This window comes from Oncorhynchus gorbuscha, linkage group LG03 (genome assembly GCF_021184085.1).
Source record: "Oncorhynchus gorbuscha isolate QuinsamMale2020 ecotype Even-year linkage group LG03, OgorEven_v1.0, whole genome shotgun sequence".
Classification (NCBI taxonomy): Eukaryota; Metazoa; Chordata; class Actinopteri; order Salmoniformes; family Salmonidae; genus Oncorhynchus; species Oncorhynchus gorbuscha.
In genome coordinates this window covers 92,439,113-92,457,785 of record NC_060175.1, presented here as the reverse complement: position 1 = coordinate 92,457,785, position 18,673 = coordinate 92,439,113, and the positions used below count along the sequence as shown (strand labels likewise).

Here is an 18,673-nt window from a genome sequence, read left to right as displayed (position 1 = left end):
ATGTCGCCCCCTCTACTGGCACGGATCAATCATTGCAATATTTGCGGTTCAAAAACACAAAAAAACATAACAATTGCTTTACACAGGTGCGGGGACAGGGGGGGGGGGGGGGGGATTCATTGGAGCTTTTTGGGCTATCATTCGCGGGATTGGGCTGCATCTTATTTCCACCTAAACACATTTTCCCTTGGGTGAGTTTTAATGGACCTATCAATGTTGGAAACTATTAATTATTGTTTAAAAAATATTTTCTTGAATTAAGGTCTTTAATTAATTGCTTTCGAACACCCTGTTCTAATAGAGAGCACTTTGATCTTCATGTCAAATGCACCCTCCTCCCATCACTGGCAAGGGGTTTCCACCGCGCATGTTTGTGCGTGTGTGATGTCGTCTACACTTTGATTTAATCGTAAACGTATTTACATATTTGAGTTATTAAGGGTTAGCGTTCTGTGGATTACGCGATACCATTTTTGCAAGCTACCTTTATCGAAAGAGATCTAGATTTCAGTACCGGTCGCTGTCCGGAACTGATTATAGCACATCGCGTTGAATTGATGATGCTCCGTTCGTGGTACTGAAATCCTTTGCGCTTTCGCTCTCTTTCATTTCCTCTCTGTCCCTCCCTCTCCCTCCCTCCATCTCTCCTCTATCCCTCCCTTGGTTCTATCTCATACGCACAAACCCCTCTGTCATGGCGTCTTCCAACAATGTTACCCCTACCAACTGTAGCTGGTGGCCCATCTCAGCCTTGGATGAAGACGGCGAATTGACAGACGGAGAGAAAAGCGAGGAGCCAGCTATCGAGACGAAACCTAATTTCTCTAAAGACAAGCTTGTTTTGTATCACTGGACGCAGTCTTTCATCTCTCAAAAGGTAACACACAGACATCATGAAAACGAAATGGGGGTGTCTCTCTCTTACATGTCATATCTGCTATAGGAGCTAAATGTGTTATTCGAAAATAATTATTTGAAATATAATGTTATAGGTCTGTGTTAGAAATGATTTAATTCTGGCAATATTTCCAATATGAGACGTTATGAAACGTCGGCAGCATGTGTGGACATTTTTCTTGACATTGGTTTATACGAGATAGAAAGGCTATAGCTGGATAGGTGATCAATATTATGTAACAATGGATGATTCAGCGAAGAAGATGGTGTCTAATTCTAACAAGACGTCTGTTTTGACAGTTTTCCCCTCATCGATGAGAAATCAGTCTACACCGCATATGTGGTCCGACGTGCCAAATCTAAATAATTTATGTAAAATGAGGTTTCTCTGTGAAAAACAAAAGATAGGCAAGAACTCCACATGAGTCTTTGTGAAACAGAGATCTTTCCTTTCAGATGTGTAGAGCATGATCTTATTCATGTTGTCTGCAGACCACCATAGCTCAATGCCTTGACATCTCGGCGTTTTGAGTTAGTGCCACTTATACCCGTACAGCCGTGGGGCGTCTGTGAGAGATGTTGCATTATAACAGAGCTTCAATCTCCTTTCATTATTATCAACAGCTTTCCAGATTAGGAATTTAAGGAACAGGCAGATGACAAAGTCTGAGATTATTGCCTCATCTAACATTTTCTGTGAAAAAATAATGTCCACCTCATGTTGAACTTATTCTATCCTCTTTGCATGTGCTTTCAATGTACAGTATATGTAATAGATAGGCCTACAGTATGTTTCGATACTCGGGCATAATGCTTACATTTCAAGCCCTGAAGGACATGTAAATTGGCAATGAAAGGTGTAGACCGAATCTATATTATGCATTTTGAATGTAGAGACAGAATTCTTTACCTTTCCCTACATACAATTATAGTGAAACCAGGATTGGCACCAATATGTCATGATACAGTGGGGCAAAAAGGTATTTAGTCAGCCACCAATTGTGCAAGTTCTCCCACTTAAAAAGATGAGAGGCCTGTAATATCCATCATAGGTACAACTTCAACTATGACAGACAAAATGAGAAAAAAATCCAGAAAATCACATTGTAGGATTTTTTATGAATTTATTTACAAATTATGGTGGAAAATAAGTATTTGGTCACCTACAAACAAGCAAGATTTCTGGCTCTCACAGACCTGTAACTTCTTCTTTAAGCGGCTCCTCTGTCCTCCACTCGTTACCTGTATTAATGGCACATGTTTGAACTTGTTATCAGTATAAAAGACACCTGTCCACAACCTCAAACAGTCACACTCCAAACGCCACTATGGCCAAGACCAAAGAGCTGTCAAAGGACACCAGAAACAAAATTGTAGACCTGCACCAGGCTGGGAAGACTGAATCTGCAATAGGTAAGCAGCTTGGTTTGAAGAAATCTACTGTGGGAGCAATTGTTAGGAAATGGAAGACATACAAGACCACTGCTAATCTCCCTCGATCTGGGGCTCCACACAAGATCTCACCCCGTGGGGTCAAAATGATCACAAGAACGGTGAGCAAAAATCCCAGAACCACATGGGGGGACCTAGTGAATGACCTGCAGAGAGCTGGGACCAAAGTAACAAAGCCTACCATCAGTAACACACTACGCCGCCAGGGACTCAAATCCTGCAGTGCCAGACGTGTCCCCCTGCTTAAGCCAGTACATGTCCAGGCCCGTCTGAGGTTTGCTAGAGAGCATTTGGATGATCCAGAAGAAGATTGGGAGAATGTCATATGGTCAGATGAAACCAAAACATAACTTTTTGGTAAAATCTCAACTCGTCGTGTTTGGAGGACAAAGAATGCTGAGTTGCATCCAAAGAACACCATACCTACTGTGAAGCATGGGGGTGGAAACATCATGCTTCGGGACTGTTTTTCTGCAAAGGGACCAGGACGACTGATCCGTGTAAAGGAAAGAATGAATGGGGCCATGTATCATGAGATTTTGAGTGAAAACCTCCTTCCATCAGCAACGGCATTGAAGATGAAACGTGGCTGGGTCATTCAGCATGACAATGATCCCAAACACACCGCCCGGACAACGAAGGAGTGGCTTCGTAAGAAGCATTTCAAGGTCCTGGAGTGGCCTAGCCAGTCTCCAGATCTCAACCCCATAGACAATCTTTGGAGGAAGTTGAAAGTCCGTGTTGCCCAACAACAGCCCCAAAACATCACTGCTCTAGAGGAGATCTGCATGGAGGAATGGGCCAAAATACCAGCAACAGTGTGTGAATACCAAAGGGTATATAACAAAGTATTGAGATAAACTTTTGTTATTGACCAAATACTTATTTTCCACCACAATTAGCAAATAAATTAATAAAAAATCCTACAATGTGATTTTCTGGATTATTTTTCCTCATTTTGTCTGTCATAGTTGAAGTGTACCTATGATGAAAATTACAGGCCTCTCTCGTCTTTTTAAGTGGGAGAACTTGCACAATCGGTGGCTGACTAAATACTTTTTTGCCCCACTGTATGTATGGTAAGTTACTAATCATTGTGAAATATCATGCAATGCAGACAACATGGGCCAGTGTTGCTCTGTACCTGATTAGACATCCACTCTCACAGCTGTTTGTATTGTGCTCAGCTAGCTTTGCTCCACTCCCCATGTGGCAAAGATGTGTGATTTAGTCTGTCAACCATTAGGATATTGGCTACGAGCCTCTCTGGAAGCTACTGCTGATCTGTGCCTGTTGTCACTCAACAGTACTAGTAAAACATGAGGCTCATTGTCGTGGTTCCACTCAATACAGGATTTAGAGATGTTGCATTCCTTTAGGTTAAACAGTGCAACTGTCATTAAGCAAAGTCTACCCTGTCTTCTCATTGAGGTTGGTTTAATCATAGTTATGGGGCATTCATGTTGAGATAATGAACAAGGAATGTTAGGATACCCTGGTTCCTCTGTCCTCTCAGCAGCTGTAAATGTGGCCTGTATACAGGCAAATAGAGTACATTTTATACTTACACTCTTAGAAAAAGGGTTCCAAAAGGGTTCTTTGGCTGTCCCCATAGGATAACCCTTTTTTGGTTCCAGGTAGAACCATTTTTAGGTTCTACATGGAAATGTCTGCCGTGCTAGAGCTGTCCCGGTCAACTGTAAGTGCTGTTATTGTGAAGTGGAAACGTCTAAGCGCAACAACAGCTCAGCCGCAAAGTGGTAGGCCACACAAGATCACAGAATGGGAATTTTTACATTGTGCAAAGTGTGCAGCGCGTAAAAATGGTCTGTCCTTAGTTGCAACACTCACTACGAGTTCCAAACTGCATCTGGAAGCAACATCAGCACATTAACTGTTCGTCAGGAACTTTATGAAATAGGTTTCCATGGCCGAGCAGCCGCACACAAGCCTAAGATCACCATGCAAATGCCAAATAAAATCACATTTATTTATATAGCCCTTCTTACATCAGCGGATATATCAAAGTGCTATACAGAAACCCAGCCTAAAACCCCAAACAGCAAGCAATGCAGGTGTAGAAGCACGGTGGCTAGGAAAAACTCCCTAGAAAGGCCAAAACCTAGGAAGAAATCTAGAGAGGAACCAGGCTATTAGGGGTGGCCAGTCCTCTTCAAATCAAATCTAATCAAATTTTATTTGTCACATACACATGGTTAGCAGATGTTAATGCGAGTGTAGCGAAATGCTTGTGCTTCTAGTTCCGACAATGCAGTGATAACCAACAAGTAATCTAACTAACAATTCCAAAACTACTGTCTTATACACAGTGTAAGGGGATAAGGAACATGTACATAAGGATATATGAATGAGTGATGGTACAGAGCAGCATACAGTAGATGGTATCGAGTACAGTATATACATATGAGATGAGTGTGTAGACAAAGTAAACAAAGTGGCATAGTTAAAGTGGCTAGTGATACATGTGTTACATAAGGATGCAGTCGATGATGTAGAGTACAGTATATACATATGCATATGAGATGAATAATGTAGGGTAAGTAACATTATATAAGGTAGCATTGTTTAAAGTGGCTAGTGATATATTTACATCATTTCCATCAATTCCCATTATTAAAATGGCTGGAGTTGGGTCAGTGTCAATGACAGTGTGTTGGCAGCAGCCACTCAGTGTTAGTGGTGGCTGTTTAACAGTCTGATGGCCTTGAGATAGAAGCTGTTTTTCAGTCTCTCAGTCCCAGCTTTGATGCACCTGTACTGACCTCGCCTTCTGGATGATAGCGGGGTGAACAGGCAGTGGTTCGGGTGGTTGATGTCCTTGATGATCTTTATGGCCTTCCTGTAACAACGGGTGGTGTAGGTGTCCTGGAGGGCAGGTAGTTTGCCCCCGGTGATGCGTTGTGCAGTCCTCACTACCCTCTGGAGAGCCTTACGGTTGAGGGCGGAGCAGTTGCCGTACCAGGCGGTGATACAGCCCGCCAGGATGCTCTCGATTGTGCATCTGTAGGAGTTTGTGAGTGCTTTTGGTGACAAGCCGAATTTCTTCAGCCTCCTGAGGTTGAATAGGCGCTGCTGCGCCTTCTTCACGACGCTGTCAGTGTGAGTGGACCAATTCAGTTTGTCTGTGATGTGTATGTCGAGGAACTTAAAACTAGCTACCCTCTCCACTACTGTTCCATCGATGTGGATAGGGGGGTGTTCCCTCTGCTGTTTCCTGAAGTCCACAATCATCTCCTTAGTTTTGTTGACGTTGAGTGTGAGGTTATTTTCCTGACACCACACTCCGAGGGCCCTCACCTCCTCCCTGTAGGCCGTCTCGTCGTTGTTGGTAATCAAGCCTACCACTGTTGTGTCGTCCGCAAACTTGATGATTGAGTTGGAGGCGTGCGTGGCCACGCAGTCGTGGGTGAACAGGGAGTACAGGAGAGGGCTCAGAACGCACCCTTGTGGGGCCCCCGTGTTGAGGATCAGCGGGGAGGAGATGTTGTTGCCTACCCTCACCACCTGGGGGCGGCCCGTCAGGAAGTCCAGTACCCAGTTGCACAGGGCGGGGTCGAGACCCAGGGTCTCGAGCTTGATGACGAGCTTGGAGGGTACTATGGTGTTGAATGCCGAGCTGTAGTCGATGAACAGCATTCTCACATAGGTATTCCTCTTGTCCAGGTGGGTTAGGGCAGTGTGCAGTGTGGTTGAGATTGCATCGTCTGTGGACCTATTTGGGCGGTAAGCAAATTGGAGTGGGTCTAGGGTGTCAGGTAGGGTGGAGGTGATATGGTCCTTGACTAGTCTCTCAAAGCACTTCATGATGACGGAAGTGAGTGCTACGGGGCGGTAGTCGTTTAGCTCAGTTACCTTAGCTTTCTTGGGAACAGGAACAATGGTGGCCCTCTTGAAGCATGTGGGAACAGCAGACTGGTATAGGGATTGATTGAATATGTCCGTAAACACACCGGCCAGCTGGTCTGCGCATGCTCTGAGGGCGCGGCTGGGGATGCCGTCTGGGCCTGCAGCCTTGCGAGGGTTAACACGTTTAAATGTCTTACTCACCTCGGCTGCAGTGAAGGAGAGACCGCATGTTTCTGTTGCAGGCCGTGTCAGTGGCACTGTATTGTCCTCAAAGCGGGCAAAAGTTATTTAGTCTGCCTGGGAGCAAGACATCCTGGTCCGTGACTGGGCTGGATTTCATCTTGTAGTCCGTGATTGACTGTAGACCCTGCCACATGCCTCTTGTGTCTGAGCCATTGAATTGAGATTCCACTTTGTCTCTGTACTGACGCTTAGCTTGTTTAATAGCCTTGCGGAGGGAATAGCTGCACTGTTTGTATTCAGTCATGTTGCCAGACACCTTGCCCTGATTAAAAGCAGTGGTTCGCGCTTTCAGTTTCACGCGAATGCTGCCATCAATCCACGGTTTCTGGTTAGGGAATGTTTTTATCGTTGCTATGGGAACGACATCTTCGACGCACGTTCTAATGAACTCGCACACCGAATCAGCGTATTCGTCAATATTCCCATCTGACGCAATACGAAACATGTCCCAGTCCACGTGATGGAAGCAGTCTTGGAGTGTAGAGTCAGCTTGGTCTGACCAGCGTTGGACAGACCTCAGCGTGGGAGCCTCTTGTTTTAATTTCTGCCTGTAGGCAGGGATCAGCAAAATGGAGTCGTGGTCAGCTTTTCCGAAAGGGGGCGGGGCAGGGCCTTATATGCGTCGCGGAAGTTAGAGTAACAATGATCCAAGGTTTTACCACCCCTGGTTGCGCAATCGATATGCTGATAAAATTTAGGGAGTCTTGTTTTCAGATTGGCTTTGTTAAAATCCCCAGCTACAATGAATGCAGCCTCCGGATAAATGTTTTCCAGTTTGCAAAGAGTTAAATAAAGTTCGTTCAGAGCCATCGATGTGTCTGCTTGGGGGGGGATATATACGGCTGTGATTATAATCGAAGAGAATTCTCTTGGAAGATAATGCGGTCTACATTTGATTGTGAGGAATTCTAAATCAGGTGAACAGAAGGATTTGAGTTCCTGTATGTTTCCTTCATCACACCATGTCCCGTTAGTCATGAGGCATACGCCCCCGCCACTCTTCTTACCAGAGAGATGTTTGTTTCTGTCGGCGCGATGCGTGGAGAAACCCGTTGGCTGTGCCAGGTGGCGATTATAACAGAACATGGCCAAGATGTTCAAATGTTCATAAATGACCAGTATGGTTAAATAATAATAATTACAGTAGTTGTCGAGTGTGCAACAAGTCAGCACCTCAGGAGTAAATGTCAGTTGGCTTTTCATAGCCGATCATTGAGATTATCTCTACCGCTCCTGCTGTCTCTAGAGAGTTGAAAACAGCAGGTCTGGGACAGGTAGCAGATGCAGAGCCTCGGTCTGACGCCATTAAAAGGTACTTTACTACCTTCACAAGTGCAGTCTCAGTGCTATGATGGTGTCTAAAACAAAACTGAAGCATTTCGTATACATTGTTTGTCTTCAGGATGCAGTGAGTTGCTGAGCAACAGCCTTTTCACTTATTTTTGAGAGGAATGGAAGATTCGATATATAGGCCAAAAGTTTTTTATATTTTCTTGGTCAAGGTTTGGCTTTTTCAAGAGAGGCTTTATTACTGCCACTTTTAGTGAGTTTGGTACACATCTGGTGGATAGAGAGCCATTTATTATGTTCAAAATAGGAAGGCCAAGCACAGGAAGCAGCTCTTTCAGTAGTTTAGTTGGAATAGGGTCCAGTACAGCTTGAAGGTTTAGAGGCCATGATTATTTTCATCATTGTGTCAAGAGATATAGTACTAAAACACTTGAGTGTCTCCCTTGATCCTTGGTCCTGGCAGAGTTGTGCAGACTCAGGACAACTGAGCTTTGGAGGAATATGCAGATTTAAAGAGGAGTCCATCATTTGCTTTCTAATGATCATGATCTTTTCCTCAAAGGAGTTCATTAATTTATTACTGCTGAAGTGAAAGCCATCCTCTCTTGGGGAATGCTGCTTCAAGCGTTGGCTGGAGTGGTTTAAATCTCACTACCATTGGACTCTGGAGCAGTGTAAATGCTTTCTCTGGAGTGATGAATCACACTTCACCATCTGGCTGTCCAACGGTCGAATCTGGGTTTGGCGGATGCCAGGAGAACGCTAGTGCCAACTGTAAAGTTTTGTGGAGGAGGAATAATGATCTGGGGCTGTTTTTCATGGTTCAAGCTAGGCCCCTATAGTTCCAGTGAAGGGAAATCTTAACGCTACAGCATATAATGACATTCCAGACAATTCTGTGCTTCCAACTTTGTGGCAACAGTTTGGGGAAGGCCCTTTCCTATTTCAGCATGACAATGCCCCCTTGCAGAAAGTGAGGTCCATACAGAAATGGTTTGTCGAGATCAGTGTGGAAGAACTTGACTGGCCTGCACAGAGCCCTGATCTCAACCCCATCAAACACCTTTGGGATGAATTGCAACGCCAACTGCAAGCCAGGCCTAATCGCCTAACATCTGTGCCCTACCTCACTAATGCTCTTGTGGCTGAACAGAAGCAAGTCCCTGCAGCAATGTTCCAACATCTAGTGGAAAGCCTTCCCAGAGGAGTGGAGTATGTTATAGCAGCAATGTTCCAACATCTAATGGAAAGCCTTCCCAGAGGAGTGGAGTATGTTATAGCAGCAATATTCCAACATCTAGTGGAAATCCTTCCCAGAAGATTGGAGGCTGTTATAGCAGCAAAGGGGGGGGGGGACCAACTCCATATTAATGCCAATGATTTTGTAATGAGATGTTCGATGAGCAGGTGTCCACATAGTTTTTGTCATGTAGTGTATGTCCCTGCACAATTCACATGATCCATATGGATTTTGTCCAAGATGCTGCAAATATAGCTGAGACAGACAGAAAATGGCTGTGTCATTGCACTACTCTGTACAAACCTGTTTCTCTTGCTGTCTTTAGAAATGCATCAAGATATCTAAACTACTTCTGAATAGTTCTCTCATACAGTAGTTCCTTTGATCACTGATCCATCTGTCATACAGTAAATGATGGATTGTGCACACAAGAGGAATGACTGTAGCGGGAGTTTGATAACTTAATGTAACCACATATTTGGAAGCCATTGAAGATCAATACTCCACTGTCTGTCATTCTAAACTGCTGCAGCAGGTTGGAGATTTACACTTTCGTCATGATAGTATAACTCAGAGCCTGTAGGTCTCTACTGCTAGATCTATACAGTAGTCAACACTCAGTTGTCAGTTATCAACTCAGATGACTGTGAGTCCAACTCAGGTGTCAGTGAGTCCAACTCAGGTGTCAGTGAGTCTAATTCAGGTGTCAGTGAGTCTAACTCAGATGTCAGAAGTTCTCTGAGTAATATATAGAGATCTCTATAACTATCTGTTGCTCTGGTGGTTCCAGCTCAGATGTCAGAGGTTGTCAGTGGATCCATGTCAGTTTATGATGACGAGTTAATGCTAGGGTGTCATTAATTGTCTGGTTAGCAATTAGATTGATACAATTGCTGCAACCAGAGATGATGTCATTGATTAAGAGATAAATATGATTGAGAAATATTTGTCACTGTTGAATCACTTGGTCTGGTTGATTGTATCACCTAATCCTTCTCTACAGTCATCTACTCCAGTCACTGTTAAAGTTGAGGTTTCATGCTAATACATACGTAATCAGTGATGGGAATTGTTGCAGTATTTTTGGAAAAATAATAATTATACAGTAAATTGAGCGAGCTACAAGGTTCTGTCTTGCGCACCAGACTTCATCCCTCTGTGCTCAATAGCAAGGTTTTCCTGTACTAGTAAGGTGTGGTAACAATTCCTATACTAACCGTTTACTCAGTCCGTGCACTCCCACTTTGTGATGTTTTGTTACAAGTTTACAACAAAAGTCCAACGTTTCTCACTCCATGGCCCCCTCACCTCCATAGTGTGATCTACCGTACACAGTGCTTGACTTGGACTGAAATAGATGAGTGCCTGTACTGTTTATACTTAGGTGTAGGAGCTCCACAATACTTTTGAGCTAATATTCTATGAGAGGAACAGGAACTCAAACTGTAGAGAATTTGAGGTGCCGGTACTCAGCTCTGGTGAGCTCCTGCCCAAGTCAAGCGCTGACTGTACATTCATTCATTTGATTTCTACAAATGACCCTCCATGCATCTCCATGGAGCTTGGCATGGCTTTAAATAGACACTGTAAATGGATATTGCCTGCCTCACAGAAGCCATTTTTGTTTCATATTGAGCTCAACAAAACATTATTTTGCCTGGGGATAGGAAAACAAAAGATGTAGGGCCTATGTCTGGCAATGGTGCATGAGTGTTACTTCTTCTAAGGCCTTTTAACGGCCTGTTTTGTGCCTGTACTTGTGTAGGTAGAGCAGGGTTCCCTACTCTAAGGTGTGCAGTTGGTTAGAAATAGAGATATCATTGTTTTATTTTTTAATTGTTCTTCAACAAAACATTGTAGACTACAAATTACAATTTGCTTTTGAATATTAACCCTTGTAGACCTGAATGAGTTTCTCTATCAGAGTAACTTGCCAAGCACATTTATGTGTTATAAAATTGTAATAACATAGACCATTAGAGTACGGATTGTACTAAAACACAAAAACACATACAAACAAGAGTAAAGCTATGAGACGAAGATGTGACTTGTCTCTCTGTTCCCCGTGTTTCTCTGTGTTAATCTTTTTGTAGGTGCGTCTGGTGATCAATGAGAAGGGTCTGCTGTGTGAAGAGAGGGATGTGAGTCTCCCTATAGCCGAGCACAATGAGCCCTGGTTTATGAGGCTCAACCTGGGGGAGGAGGTGCCTGTTTTCATCCACGGAGACACCATCGTCTCAGACTACAACCAAATCATACAGTACCTAGAGGCTAACTTTGGGGGAGGTATTGCTTTTGACATTACTATTGATCTATTTTCGTAGTATTTTTATGTCTTTTTAAGTTTGCTATTACAACCAGATTATTGAGTAAATAGAGACTAACTTTGGGAGGGGGTATTGCTTGTCAGACTACTCATCACTTCCGGTGTCCATGATGTTTAGTGAGTGTCTGCATAGTAAAACAGTACAACAGTCTGCACGGTTACTTTGGGAGAAGTATTGCTTTTCAGACTAACTTGATCTCTTTTGTTGATGATGTTAGTCAGTGATGGACTGCATAGGAAACAGTATGCACATTTTAAGAATACTGATCTCTATCAACCATTTTTTTTATATCAATCATCATGTTAGGTGCAGTTAGGAACATGTCAGAGATACATCTAACTGGCCAATTATATGGTTCATTGCAGCTCAAGGATAAATGATCTTCCATGAAGTTAGTGACTGGCTGGCGGCTGCATAGCAAAGATTAGGAATATTTTAAGGTTTCTATTGAGCCTAAGGTTGCTATTTTAAGGTTTATAAACATTGGTAAGATGTTGCTGTTTTTCATCAGGGAAGTGTAATTCAAGTATGTATGTCATTTGTCCTATCATGGTCCTATGGGTCATTTTAGGTGCTGATGATTGTGGGTCGTTATGTAACGTCCTGAAAGGATGACCCCAGGAAAGCTGGAGGGGATATTGAACATGGCCTATGGATGAAGGACGACTTTTCAGTTCAGATGGAGATACTTCATGCTCACCCCCCCCCATGACAGATAAGCTTGGTGCTATAGCTGCCAACTACTGTACACTGATTTCAGAGGCAACGGATAGGCTATGGTTCAATGGTTGCTCAATATCCTAACCCAGCTCTTGTCATTTATCTCCATTTGCTCATTTGAAGCCCATTGCCTTTAAACAAATGTAGCTATTTTGATGACATCTACATTATTTTCAGTTGATATTTTTAATGTACAAATTTAATAACAGATTTGTGTTCAGCAGGGCACAGTGTAGCAAAGCGTTTAGCATTTGCTTATTTGACAAGTTCACACTGTGGTATACCTCCCCGTTTCACTTTGTTGGAAAACGCTTTCTGCCTAATGAACATGACTCAGACCTCATGCTCATTCTAAAGAGGATGTTGTGTCATTCAGCTGCTTGATTTACAGATATTTTCTCAACTCTGTGTAATTTCTAATGCACCCTGCCAAAGGGGATGGAACTGGCCTAGGAAGTGCAGATGGTGCAGCAGAGAAAATCCTATTAGAGTCGTGGACAGAATCTCCTGCCAAGGCAACTCAAGTTACCCTATGGTGTAGTGGACCCAGGTGAAATCCTACCTCCAGCAAGGTGTAATCCACTGCCCAATCACATAGTATTTTATGACAGCTAAGAGCCCTAAGCTCTCCATATTCTCTCCTTATGTTTTCTCAGGGAGAATCTCGTTTTGATATTTTGTCAGCTGTAGCCCATTTGCTTGATACATTCTTAGAAAAAAAGGTGCTATCTAGAACCTAAAAGGGTTATTTGGTTGTCCCCATTGGAGAACCCTTTGAATAACCCTTTTTGGCTCCAGGTAGAACCCTTTTTGGGATCCATGTAGAAACCTTTCCATAGAGGGTTCTACATGGAACCTGAAAGAGTTCTATCTGGAACCAAAAAGGGTTCTCCTATGGGGACAGCCGAAGAACCCTTTGGAACACCTTCTTTCTAAGAGTGTAAATGTGCCTGAGCAGTAACACAGTCAGAGATCATTGGGTTCTCTCCTGTGTGACATTTCATTGTGCACCATCATCATGTCAGTCCAGTAGTATTGTGTGCCCAAGCCAAGGCCATGTTTGTCCTAAGAAATGATTTAAGGAGCCTGCTCTGATATTCACACCCCTGTGCTGCTTAGCGCTGCAGCAGAGAGCACCAGCAGATTTCCAGAGCCAGGGCACGTACAGCCACACCCATGCCCAGGTCGGCATGTTAGTGATTGACTGATTAGCCAGTAGTCTGGCCTTCTGCCAGGTGCAGCTCCGGGCATCGGCTCCACCCTAGAGCCATGCAACCGGAGAATCAGCACATACTGGAATATCCCTGCGCCTTTCCTGTGTCCCCACTCCCAATCATCAGTAAGCCTTCTTCAGCCCATAGCCTACCTTTATGGTGTCCTAATTTAGAGTAAAAACACAGAGCTATTTGTTAATATGGTGGAATGTTTGCTTATATATCTGTCTAATGGCCTATAGATCCCATTCTCAGAAACAGTTTTGTGGCTGAGTGTACACAGGAAAATACCCCTAATGCACCATTGTTATCCTTTGTGATATGTTAAGTGGACTTTTGCAGTGCTGTATCTTTATGTTACAGACCTAATATGTTAGAATACTGTACGCTCCTATATGTGTAATTATGTCACAGTGCTGTACACACCTCTGTCTGTTTGAACCTGGTGTCCTTGTAGAAACGGTGGCCCAGCTGATTCCAGATGCTGGCTCTCCTGTCCACGAGTGTGTGCAGCAGTACCGTAAACTGCTGGACGGCCTGCCCATGGATGCTTACACACACGGCTGTATCCTGCACCCAGAGCTCACCACAGACTCCATGATCCCAAAGTACGCCACTGCTGAAATACGTAGTAAGTCAAGTCAGAATTCTGTGTTTCACAGTGGGAACACCCCATTCACAATCCATGAGAAATATTGCTGTAGAATATGCAGGACATGAAAACACACATGTAAATAACATTCAATATAATATTGCATATAATTATTTTATATACATTTGATTGATAGTATCTGCAATTTTCCATTAATAATGCACTATTCAGCATTCTCACAACATTTTCCTATTAACAGGTTGTGTCTCAACCAAATCATGCTGTCCAATTTGACCTGGTTTAAAATTAAAATACTTATCACAGCAAAGATCATTGGAGCAAAGTCATTAATTCCCTGTAGGAGATACTAGGTAACTGAGTCTGCAGGCACTGCATTGCTCCTTCATGGACGTGTTTGTGTAAATCAAGAAAAAGTCTGGTCCGGCCTAAACCCTGCAGGGGAATCAATTAACCAGAGATCCCCCTGCCCAGTGTGATGTCTGTTAAATCATGTTGATGCTTTATTTATTGTTTATTTCTTAGAGGAAGTTCACCGATGATGTTAATATTTTAATCAGTCATTCATGTGTTTTCATGAACAACACTTTATTGATTTATCTCTCACATTTTATAACTTAAATTGGTTGTCGCTGGGAAATTAAGATTTAGCAGGAAAACCGAATAGTCAATGGGGTCTCTGCACATTTGTAAATTGTGTATTTCTAAAACATTATATTCTTGTATGTAGGAAAGTATACACTAGTTATAATTTGTTGTTACTGAACATCCACTATCTATTTTGGTACTGCTTTAGACCACAGAAGGGTTTCAAATGACTATTTCCTCTGATAGTCACTGACTATTGTCTCTTAACTCAGAGCAGTATTTCATCCAGGAGTCATTAATGTCTCTATCTCTCTGTCCTCAGGACACTTAGCCAACGCTGCGTCAGAGCTGATGAAGCTGGACCACGAGGAACCCACGCTGACAGAGCCATACCTTTCCAAGCAGAAGAAACTCATGGTGAGACTGATAGCATGGCACCACACTGCACGAGAAGGGTTAGGGTTAGCATGACCCTAGACAGGGTTAGGGTTAGCATGGCACCACACTGCACGAGAAGGGTTAGGGTTAGCATGGCACCACACTGCACAAGAAGGGTTAGGGTTAGCATGACCCTAGACAGGGTTAGGGTTAGCATGGCACCACACTGCACGAGAAGGGTTAGGGTTAGCATGACTCTAGACAGGGTTAGGGTTAGCATGGCACCACACTGCACGAGAAGGGTTAGGGTTAGCATGACTCTAGACAGGGTTAGGGTTAGCATGGCACCACACTGCACGAGAAGGGTTAGGGTTAGCATGACTCTAGACAGGGTTAGGGTTAGCAAGGCACCACACTGCACGAGAAGGGTTAGGGTTAGCATGACTCTAGACAGGGTTAGGGTTAGCATGGCACCACACTGCACAAGAAGGGTTAGGGTTAGCATGACTCTAGACAGGGTTAGGGTTAGCATGGCACCACACTGCACGAGAAGGGTTAGGGTTAGCATGGCACCACACTGCACAAGAAGGGTTAGGGTTAGCATGACTCTAGACAGGGTTAGGGTTAGCATGGCACCACACTGCACGAGAAGGGTTAGGGTTAGCATGGCACCACACTGCACAAGAAGGGTTAGGGTTAGCATGACTCTAGACAGGGTTAGGGTTAGCATGGCACCACACTGCACGAGAAGGGTTAGGGTTAGCATGGCACCACACTGCACAAGAAGGGTTAGGGTTAGCATGACTCTAGACAGGGTTAGGGTTAGCATGGCACCACACTGCACGAGAAGGGTTAGGGTTAGCATGGCACCACACTGCACAAGAAGGGTTAGGGTTAGCATGACTCTAGACAGGGTTAGGGTTAGCATGGCACCACACTGCACGAGAAGGGTTAGGGTTAGCATGACTCTAGACAGGGTTAGGGTTAGCATGGCACCACACTGCACGAGAAGGGTTAGGGTTAGCATGACTCTAGACAGGGTTAGGGTTAGCATGGCACCACACTGCACGAGAAGGGTTAGGGTTAGCATGACTCTAGACAGGGTTAGGGTTAGCAAGGCACCACACTGCACGAGAAGGGTTAGGGTTAGCATGACTCTAGACAGGGTTAGGGTTAGCATGGCACCACACTGCACGAGAAGGGTTAGGGTTAGCATGACTCTAGACAGGGTTAGGGTTAGCATGGCACCACACTGCACGAGAAGGGTTAGGGTTAGCATGGCACCACACTGCACAAGAAGGGTTAGGGTTAGCATGACTCTAGACAGGGTTAGGGTTAGCATGGCACCACACTGCACGAGAAGGGTTAGGGTTAGCATGGCACCACACTGCACAAGAAGGGTTAGGGTTAGCATGACTCTAGACAGGGTTAGGGTTAGCATGGCACCACACCGCATGAGAAGCGTAAAAAGGGCGAATCAATGATTGATATAATGCAATAGCAACAATAGACTTTTCCAGTCACCCTATTTACCATTTATGTGTGTGCATGTGTTTCTGTATGTTAGAGGCATATTAGGATTTCATTAAATGAAATGGCCTCACAAGATTGTTAAGATGACCTGATAATGGTCTGACTCAAATTGTCACATACTGTACACAAACATCAAGCAATATGAGTTAGATTAAGTTATTACGAAGAAGAGCAATTCCAACGTGGTTGTTATTTACAATGTTTGAGTGTGATGTAGGATAGATATTTCAAAATGACCCTATTTGCTTGCGTCAGGGTCTGTGCTAGTTCTGTATCGACCCATGATGAATCAACATGGATAGCTGTCATTGCCAGGGCCAATCTGCTGGCTAAAAAAATGGTTTCCTTTTAGCGGGTTGGCTCAGCCCTTTAGACGTACCTATATTTTCCATTGTTATTAGTTACACTGTTAAAAATATGTTTATTTTACTCTGTTATTGTATTTCGAGGAGACATATAGATGCTTGCTTACCCCAGATGAAGACATGCCATAGCTCTCTGTTGTTCAAGACAGCTGGTAGGTGCTCTGTTCTGAGACCAGTCTCTTGGCAGATGTTGTCCACCAATGTTTTCTGTGGTCTTCACCTATGAGCAGATAGCGACAATACGAGACTGCATAGACGGGCATATTGATGGGTTGTACACATGTGACATGGGCTTGTTCTTGTGCTCACAGGCAAAAATATTGGACCACGATAATGTGACCTACCTAAAGAAGATCCTTGGAGAGTTGGCCATGGTACTAGATCAGGTAGAGGCCGAGTTGGAAAAGAGGAAAATCGAGTATGAAGGTGAGTGCAGATTATTACTGGTGTTTATGTCCTTCAGTTCAGACATTACATTATCAAACATGGTGGTCGTGTCCGAATACCTACATTACCGCACGACTCACCTAAACTGCACATCCATTTCAACCATTTGGTCTAGTAGAATTCACTCCTCTTTTCCGACAACAGCTGATAATCAGATACACAAGCTGTACCAAAATGAACGAATGGCGAGAGTCAACGCAATCATGCATTAGATGACGCATTCGGCTTACTATTTTTATTTTTTTCGCATACTATTTAGTATGGGTATTTGGACATGGCGACTGTTTCATCTTGCTAGCCTGATCCCAGATCTGTTTGTCCCGTCTTATATGACCACAGGAGTTGCAGTTGGCACGATAGCACAAACAGATGTGGAACCATGCTACTTTGTACCACTCTGCTACAGTAGCATGTTTTATTTTGGCAGGTCAAAAGTGTGAGTTGTGGCTATGTGGACCTGAATTTACATTAGCTGATGTCTGCCTGGGAGCCTTGTTGCACAGGCTTAAGTTCTTGGGACTCTCAAAGAAATACTGGGAGGACGGCAGCCGACCCAACCTCCAGTCCTTTTTCGAGCGGGTGCAAAAAACGCTACGCTTTCCGAAAAGTTCTGGGCGACATCCACACAACCCTTCTGTCAGCAGTTCTACCCAATGCATTCCGAATGGTAAAAAAGAAGCCGCCATCTTTCTTCGGGGCCTCTTTCCTCATGGGCTCTCTGGGAGGGATGGGGTACTTTGCCTATTGGTTTCTAAAAAAGAAATATGTGTAGTGAGCGCCCCCCCTCCATGTCTTAAATGTCTGTGTATTTGTGTGATGTTTCAATTTTTCTGTAATGTTTTACAACAGGAGGAAAATATGAATCTATATAGGGAACACTATTACTTACCTAGGTGAACAAAGATAAGAACATTCCATACACAAAGGAATTGTTAACAGCACACTTTTCTGGTATTCCAATCCATCTATTTAATTTCTTGCTCCCTTCTTCAGGTCTCTATCAACCTACAGTATTACTTTCTAATTAGCTAATTTTGGAGGCATGCATTATCCAGTTATTTTAATTAACGGAACAAACTTATGTTTTTAATGATCGTTAGGGTCATATTCCCTACACATAAGAGACAATGTCTTGACATTGCATCGCCATATCCAAAGTGGGGCTCATCCACACCCTGCACGTCACTATAGAGTTTTATTAAGTCGTTTTTCATCACAGTTTTGGCGTTCACCTATTGCCCTTCATGCCTCTGTTGGCCATTGGTTTATTTTATTAAATCCTTCTGATACTTCCTGTGCTGCCAGAAACTGCCAGATGAGAAGATAGGATAGTGAGACGTCCAGTCGGTCCCAATTCGCTCCCTTTCCTTTTCCTCCTTGACCATAATTGTTGTTTGCAGATTTGTAAGTTTCACCACTGTTTATACCAATCCAGACCCTCCAGTTATGCAAATATTGAAGGATCTGGACAAAGGAAAGGGGTAAGGAGTGAATTGGGACTG

The 18,673-nt window shown here is 43.7% G+C and overlaps 1 protein-coding gene across 1 annotated transcript; it reads left to right on the top strand.

Moving 5' to 3' along the window:
* The first annotated feature begins 388 nt into the window (after positions 1-388).
* Positions 389-18,076, top strand: LOC124032217 (ganglioside-induced differentiation-associated protein 1-like 1). The gene is given in 7 exon segments (XM_046344462.1): positions 389-877; positions 11,083-11,275; positions 13,708-13,881; positions 14,771-14,865; positions 17,036-17,150; positions 17,599-17,756; positions 17,758-18,076. Coding segments are annotated over 7 exon segments (1,104 nt in total). The 5' UTR covers positions 389-694; the 3' UTR covers positions 17,944-18,076.
* The last annotated feature ends 597 nt before the right edge of the window (positions 18,077-18,673 follow it).